Source organism: Euphorbia lathyris, chromosome 3 (assembly GCF_963576675.1).
Source record: "Euphorbia lathyris chromosome 3, ddEupLath1.1, whole genome shotgun sequence".
NCBI lineage: Eukaryota > Viridiplantae > Streptophyta > Magnoliopsida > Malpighiales > Euphorbiaceae > Euphorbia > Euphorbia lathyris.
In genome coordinates this window covers 83,805,925-83,814,236 of record NC_088912.1, presented here as the reverse complement: position 1 = coordinate 83,814,236, position 8,312 = coordinate 83,805,925, and the positions used below count along the sequence as shown (strand labels likewise).

Below are 8,312 nucleotides of genomic sequence, written 5' to 3'. Positions count from 1 at the left end.
ACCTCACGTGTAAATGGAGGTATGTATGGTAACGAAAAAATCACCCCTTGATCATCCCCCCTACAAGGGGTGCTTCTTGATGGCCGGAGTATGTTGTCGACACTCTCATGCCCATGTATGGACCTAAAATTGCTGTGTCATTATTTGGATTTACTCCAAGTTGAAAATTTGAAGGAGAAATTGACAAAATTTTACAATTTCATATGTTCAAAGTATGCTTAGGGCCGTTTGTTTTACCTACTATTTACTGTTGCTGTTACGGTTTACTGTTTGAAAAAACTTCTTTTCCAAAAAACAGAGATTCTCTGCTTTTATAAAATGATGTTTTTCAGATGTAAAAGGCAAACAAAAGATCACTAACCAAACACCTAAAACTGTTTTTCAGATGTAAAAGGCAAACAGGAGATCACTAACCAAATACCTAAAACTCTCCCTTTTGAAGTGAAAAGGCAAAAAGGAGCATGAAAAGGAACAATCAAACACCCCCTTACACTTCCCTAAAAACATTAGCAACAAATTTGGAATTGTCCTCTTAACTATTATTAATATTTCATTATAATCACAATAATTAAAATATCAATAAAACAACTGAATCCCAGGAAGAAAAAAAAAAAAAAAATTAAAAAAAAAAAAAAAAAACTAAACTGAATTTTGATTTTGTTTCAACAAGCCACACATTTGATAAATTTTCAGCAATTTCATATTGACTAGAATGACTACATTAGTGCCAACGTATCAAAATTCTAATCATTGATTGGTAAATATTGAGAATCATGGAAAATTTGTTGGTAATTCAGCCTGAACTATCTAAATGCACAATTTAGATCTTGCAATATCATACCCATGGCAGTTGTTAACCTCAAAGTTTTTGTGAAACAAATTGAATTAGAAGTTTAAGCTTATAGTTAAAGGAACAATTCATATTAATATCTAACGCATCCCGCACGCAAATACCCAATAGGCTTAAAACATGCACAACACATGATATCCTGCAATTTGATTTGGTAGTTAAAAAGGCCCAATTTATATTAATATAAACAGGAGTGATTATATGATAAACAAGTGATTATCCTAGAGATAATTAGTTATAATAAGGCCCAAAAGTATTTTGAAGTTAAATTTTGTCAACCCATTCTGTTTATTATAGTCATTTCCAACGTCTCCTACATCAACATCTTAATAAAGGCGGATTTGAAATGAAAATGAATCTGAAATTATGCTTTTCAGGGACAAAAAATAATTTTTTTTTTTGGCCATTTCAAATTGACCCCTGTTCAAATGAAGCCTAGTAGAACTTAAGAACATGAAAAGGATTGTTAGGTTAGATTGAACATTTATAACATTGTCAGCAAGTAGGAAGTCGACATGAATAAAGAATATTAATAAAGATACACCAAAGAAAATCTAATTTAGAGAAAATAAAAGCATAAAAAAATCTGTAAATTGTAAAACAATAAGAATGCTTTGTAAATCTTTTTAAGAAGATGATTTATGAATAATTGAAAATTTAACAAAGATCAATCTATTTATGAAAAAGCATTTCATATTAAAAATCTAGTTTCCAATTTTTGGAAATTAAATTTTTCACAAGTTGGGTCCAACACATGGGCCATGAAATTAAGAAGCAGTAATTGAATGGTGGTGGTGTCTGCTATATTTAATTGCAAGCATTAATCAACAATTTAATTCGTATCCACCACATTAAACTCATATGAAGGACAAGCTAAATAATTATTCATTGCATATCCAAAACAAGCCAAAATGCAACTACTTTTCTCACCAAAGTTATTAGAGTACAACAAGAATGAATATATTGATGATTTGCTTCATGGCGAAAAATTGAATAGGAGCAAAAACATAGCAAATGAATAAAATTCAAGCAAGCCATTTTCTCAGCGTACCATATGAGCTTTTTACTGAAAGAGGGTTCTTGTCAAATGTTCACGTGCCGTTGCCAATGCTTGGCTTATGGTCTACAACGTTTGGGAAAGGAATTAAATGGGTTAGTTAAGAAAATAAGAGGTGAATAGCAACTGGCATAGCAGTGTATGGAGCAATTGTGCAAATAAACAAACAATGGTTTCTTAGGAATCTTGCAGTCTGCAAAACTAACAATTTCTTATGGCAGTTCATTATTTTCCCACTTCACATGGTAATTCAATAATATTTACTAGAGTAGTTAGTGGTAAGAAAATCAGAGGTGGGTAGAAAAAATAAACCTGTTCGGATAAAGGTGCACTAGGATCCATGCTATTTACTGCAACCTTTCCTGCAATAACATTAGCATCTGTTTCGAGTATCATCCTGCCAAAACAGATACATAAAACATGAGTTCAAGCTTCATGAGGAGCATTAGAAAGGAATGAGAAGCGTGGCATGTGGCTGTTTATGGTTATTGCATTCCCTAATGGGCACCGTGATATGTTGTTCCCAGAATGCATATTGTAACGAATATAAACAAGCTGAATCCTCTTAGAATTGTGCTGGAGAGTGGCCCTAAAGAACATGTAATGTTGCACGGAAACTCCTCTTCAGTAGCGTTCCCGAGTTTGGTGACCATGACCGTTTCTGTTTCAGTTTCATTTCGGTTTTCATTTCCTAGCTATGTTTTTTTAGAAATAATGTTTCCCGTTATCCTTTCCTTTCAGTTTCCGTGCAGCATAGACATAATAATGGCTTTAGAATTCAATTCAGAAAAAGCTCAAATTTAAATTATCTACAAGCCTTTCATAATGGATACTTGAACCCTTCCTATAGGCTATATGGATAAAATTCAACTCCACCCAATCAATCATATTCCCTATTGTGTGACCTAGTCAATCACTCTTCAGGAGTGAGTGACCATGGTTTTCTCGTCCCAAGCAAAGAAATGAGAGATCTATGTATTCTATGCTTTGTTAATCGGAAGCACCCCTAGGTGTGGGGGCCTGAACCAGTTTGATCATAACAACTGTTGAACTCCAACGTCCACTCTAACAGACAAAAACATCTGTAACAACTCAAAAGGACAACAGTAAAACTAATTAAATAAGAAAAACCTGAAATTCGTTATGCCCTAAAAGCAGGAGGGAACAGAGAAGAGTAAAGAAACAGGAAAGAACAGCTAAGAGTAAAGAAGGACATTATTGCTCTACCATACACCACTAACCCAAATAGGAGTACTATGATATGTTCAGTTGGAAAAAGAAATTCCTTGATATTCCAAATTGCATTACTCCATTCAATTCCCCAAATGAATTACACAGTGCAATAGCAAATAAAATGACAAAATGTAAAACAAATTCAAAAAGGGTGGTACAAAATATATATTGTTGAATTTAAGGAAAAAATTGCATACCCTCTTTCAATTATCTCATCAAGGCACAGGAAAATAAGATCCAAGTTCTCAAGTGCCTCCCTCTTGTCAACAGTACTTCTGTAACAAGGACATGGAAGGTAACTAGTTAAGAGCCTTGTTGATAGAGAAACAAAAACTTAAGTAATAACCAAATCAAATCAAGACACATACTAAGTTATATTTAAAACTAAAATCACCTCAACAGCAAGGAAACCGAGTCAAAGAATCCTTGAAGAACAGAAGCCAAGATGAGTTCGTTTTCATCGTCACCTCCAGTCACATAGAAATGGAGGTCCTGGACAAATTTATAAACGATAATGTGGTTCTCGAACATTGTGATCTCCGCTGCACATGGAAACATTTCAACGAAGTAGGTTATACCATATCTCGTACCTCAATTACCAGATTAAGCAGAATCTTCAAGGCTCATGATAAACTTTTCGAGTGTTTACTTTCACAGTCGCGCAATATCGGGCAACATGCCTGAGTCTTGCAAAATTTTATTCTTTTGGTATTTAATCTGGCTACTCATTCGAATCCATTCAGTTGTCAAATCAAATGTTGTGATCATGCTAAAAAGATGTTGAAAATTCAGCTCTGTCATAATACTATTGCCACTTACTGCGTCACTAAAGCTCTGTGTAAAGCAAAACTAGGATCCTCCACTTGCCAACAGTCCCTTGGAAATAAGTTCTTGAAAGCATATATTCACAATTTTCATGATGACACCACATAAGAATATAGATATATTAATTCATGCAGTTGAACCCAATGTAGTCTAGGGCCTAACCCAAAATTGAAATTTGATAGTTTGAAATTTCAAGATAGACCCAGCTTCACAATGTTATGGGTTTAGACTAAAAAAAAAAAAACAGCTAAACATGGTTAATCATTCATGAATTACTTGGCATATTGCTTGTCATGAGATTAGATGAAGGAATAATAGGCATCAGTCTCATTACCTGGTGCCGCAGAAGATAACATCTTTCTCATCATTTATAAAGAACGAAGCTTCCTAAATTGCTTTGCAATAAAACATGAGAGAACTAACAGGGAGGCGAAGGAAAAATAATTGATAAGGATCTACATCACTAATAAAGTACTTTTCTGTATGGGCTGCTAAAGAGCAGCAAAGGATGCAACCATATAGTTTTGCATTATAATATGTGACTTAACAAATCAACTAACCATCATATAACAAGTAGTACTAATGCTATTCTAAAAATGTTATACAAATTATGAAGCATACCTTCTGTCCGTGCATTTGATTTCATAGTCTTTGTAAATAAAGACTTCTCGAAAGATAACTTTGCATTATTGGTAGGCCAATCATCTGAGTAGTATTTGACAGCCACACGCTTTCCATCAGAGTCTAGCAACAGAATGTTCTTTATCATGGGGCACGCATCCTGCAGAACATAAAACCAAAGATTTCACAATTTATGTTGAGGAAAGGAAAGAGCACATACTGAATCTTAAAACCACCTAGATGGAGAGATGACCAAATTTACAATGCAAGACAAGTTAAAAACCCATCACATCACTATATCAGAGTCAAAACCCAAACAAGTAATATGTATAACATTTATGGCAGCCACCCATTACACTCAAATAACCTCAACTATCAGTTCCTTCCCAAGATCTTAGATCCGTAGAGCATCTAAGCAAGAAAACAAACCGGAGCCAAGCCCATTATGAGCTGTATCCATCAATGATTTCAAAGGCACAGAAAATCGAGTTACACCAATCATGCCTACACCTTTAGAGTGTAGATCCAATCATCTCTACAGATTATACTTCTCCTATAGTTGGGTTGAAATTAAACTCCGTGGATAGGAAATTACAATCAGATGAGATCCAATCAATAATAGGAAGAAGAAATGAAGTAAAGACACAATTTAACTACTCAGTTCCAACATTTTCTCGGCAACCTAACAGAGCATACGTGCAGATCGAGATCTCTAATACACATATTCAATCAATAGTGAGTGAAATTGAGATTCAGCGCATATTATAACTCGGAGATTAAAGAACAGAGATAGACTTACATAAGAGCCGGAGAGCGCCATTGCGGGAATTCCTTCGATAGTTGCAAAAATTTCAGTTCGATTTTGAGAAATTTAAGTTCGTTTTGTAAGAAGGAGAGTTCGGTCTTCCGCACATTTTATTTTTATAATTCTCATTTTTTAGGTTTTTTTTTTTTTTTTTACTGCAAATTATTTTCGCTTTTCATTTTAAGAAAAACTATTTTAATTATTGTCAAAATTATAAGATGTTGGAAATTTTGAGGAGAATCTCCTAATATACGATTTTTTTTAGTAATAGTGTGCAATAAGATAGAAAAAAAAAATTAATAGAAAATTCGAGATTTGGTATCCCCAACTCTAGTACCTAACTTAATAGTAGATTTTGAGATGATGAATTCGGTTGAGGGTTAATGGGGTTAATTAAGGTTTTAATTGGATGAGAGGTTTTGAAAGTGTTATGTGGAAATATTTGAACTGCCGTTTTGTGTTTTTGCTGATGCGTTTAGTATTTCTATTTAGTAGTAGTATTTCTGTTTCAATCAAATTGACACGTGTTCGTTGGCATTTGTTGTGAGGCCTAACGGTTATAAGACGTGTACTGTACTGCAGATGGTTTTTATGAAAATGATTTAGCAGCTTTCTCTCTCAATTCTCTTGTTTCTCCTTCTTCTTTCTCTTCTCTGAATTTCTCAGGTATCATTTGGTATCAGAGCAGTTCCTTCCTAGGATTTCTTTGAACCCGCCATATCCAAACCTTTCACCATGGCTGATAATACCAGATCTCAAGAACTGAAGAAAATTGAAGAAAATATCAAAAATATGGTGAAAAGCATGCTCACCGAGAACAACAAGAGGCAGGAGCAGACCTTCACCGAGCTCATGGCCATTCAGCAAGGAACCATTATAGGTGAGATCAAGACGTTAATCTCTAATCTGAACATCACTGGCCCTAATCCAAATTTTAACAGTTCAGTGAACCTCAACCAAAATCATAACTCCTCTTCACCCGAAACCCAACCTTACCAGCTAGCTACAAGGTTCACTAAAGTTGAGTTCCCACGATTTGACGGAACAGATTTAGAGGGATGGCTATTTCGTTGTGATCGGTTTTTCCAAATCGACCTCACGCCACCTCAATCCAGGGTCAAGTTGGCTTCACTCCATTTGGTAGGAAGGGCTTTAGAGTGGCATCAGTCTTATTTGAAAAACAGGGGTTTGATTGAAGATCCTCCTTGGGATGAATATGCCAGGGCAGTGAAGGGGAGATTTGGGGAACGCGTTTATGAGGACCCCATGGCTGATCTCAAACGTTTAATTCAAACTAGATCTTTATTGGAGTATATAGAGGCGTTTGATGTTTGTTCCTACAAGGTCACCTTATCAGAGGAAAATGTCTTGACTTGTTTCCTGAGTGGGCTAAAAGATGAAATAGCCTTTCCCTTACAGATGTTGGGGCCAAAAACTCTGCAACAAGCCTATGCCTTAGCTAGAATGCAAGATGCTTATCTCAATGCTACTAAGGGAGGTAGAGCTCAGATAAATAAGCCTTCATCCACCCACAATTTTCCCTTACTTACTCACAGCTCACCTTCAACTTCCACACAAAAACCACCCCTCTTACCCACCCCAAATGTGCCCAAACTGCTCACCAATTTCCCACACACTACACCTAGGCCTGAAAATCAATTAACTGCAACACCTCCTAACCCACCTCGAACGAGGAGATTAACTGAAGCAGAAATCGCTGATAAGAGGGCCAAAAACTTATGTTTTTGGTGTGATGAGAAATTTTCACCAGGGCACCGATGTAAGAAGAAATATTTGCATATGATCATGGTACAAGAATGTCCGGAGGAAGAACTGGAAGCAGAAATGGACTCCAATGAAAGCCAAACTGAGATTCCTACCATTTCCCTGTGTGCAATGGGTGGCTTACAGGAGTTTTCCCCACAGACTATGCGGTTGATAGGCAGTTTCAAATGCAAATCTCTGCAAATCCTTATCGATTCAGGTAGTACCCATAACTTCCTTGATCTTACTTTAGTTAAAGGGTTGGGATGCCAGCTAAAAGCAATTGAACCTGTTAGAATTGTGGTGGCTAATGGCCAGGAGATACCTTGCCAATATTTGTGTGAGAAGTTTCAGTGGCAAGTACAGGGGTATACATTTGCTGCAGATTTTCTAGTAATGACTCTGGGAGGTTGTGAAATGGTATTGGGAGTGCAGTGGTTGGAAACATTGGGGGATATCACTTGGAATTTCCATTCTCTCAGTATGGCATTTAATTTGGAGGGAATTAATTACCAACTGCAGGGGAAGGCAAAAACTTCAGTGAAGGTGATTTCTGAAAATAATATGCTTAGAATGTTGAGCCATGGATATCCAGCCTATTTTGCACAAGTTCGCCTAGCCCAAACACTAATACCAGACACCTCAAACTACCCAACAGAACTTGAGCCATTGCTAAAAGAATTTGAATTCTTATTTAACAAAATCACCTCTCTCCCACCTCAAAGAACCCATGACCACAAAATACCATTACAGGAGGGTACCTCACCTGTTAATGTCAGACCTTATAAACACTCACCTTTGCAGAAGGATGTGATAGAGAACATGGTCCAAGAGCTATTGGACAATGGCACCATTCAACACAGTGTCAGTCCTTACTCTTCTCCTGTGGTATTGGTTAAGAAAAAAGACAACACATGGCGGATGTGTATTGATTACAGGGAATTAAATAGTAAAACTGTAAAGGACAGGTTCCCAATTCCCGTGATTAAAGAGTTACTGGATGAGCTCCATGATGCTTCAGTTTTTACCAAAATTGACTTAACCTCAGGGTATTACCAAATTCGAATGTATCCTGGTGATATTCACAAAACGGCCTTCAGAACACATGAGGGGCACTATGAGTTTGTTGTAATGCCCTTCGGCCTTACTAATGCTCC

General features: G+C 36.2%; 1 protein-coding gene across 1 annotated transcript; it reads right to left on the bottom strand.

Moving 5' to 3' along the window:
- Nucleotides 1–1,712: 1,712 nt before the first annotated feature.
- Nucleotides 1,713–5,545, bottom strand: LOC136224138 (coatomer subunit zeta-1-like). Its single transcript, XM_066012397.1, has 6 exons — nt 5,386–5,545; nt 4,587–4,746; nt 3,535–3,682; nt 3,338–3,415; nt 2,220–2,304; nt 1,713–1,973 (listed from the first exon to the last, which is right to left on the bottom strand). The coding sequence occupies exons 1-6, from the start codon at nt 5,404–5,406 to the stop codon at nt 1,914–1,916; spliced, it is 552 nt and encodes a 183-aa protein (XP_065868469.1). The 5' UTR covers nt 5,407–5,545; the 3' UTR covers nt 1,713–1,913.
- Between the last annotated feature and the right edge of the window lie 2,767 nt (nt 5,546–8,312).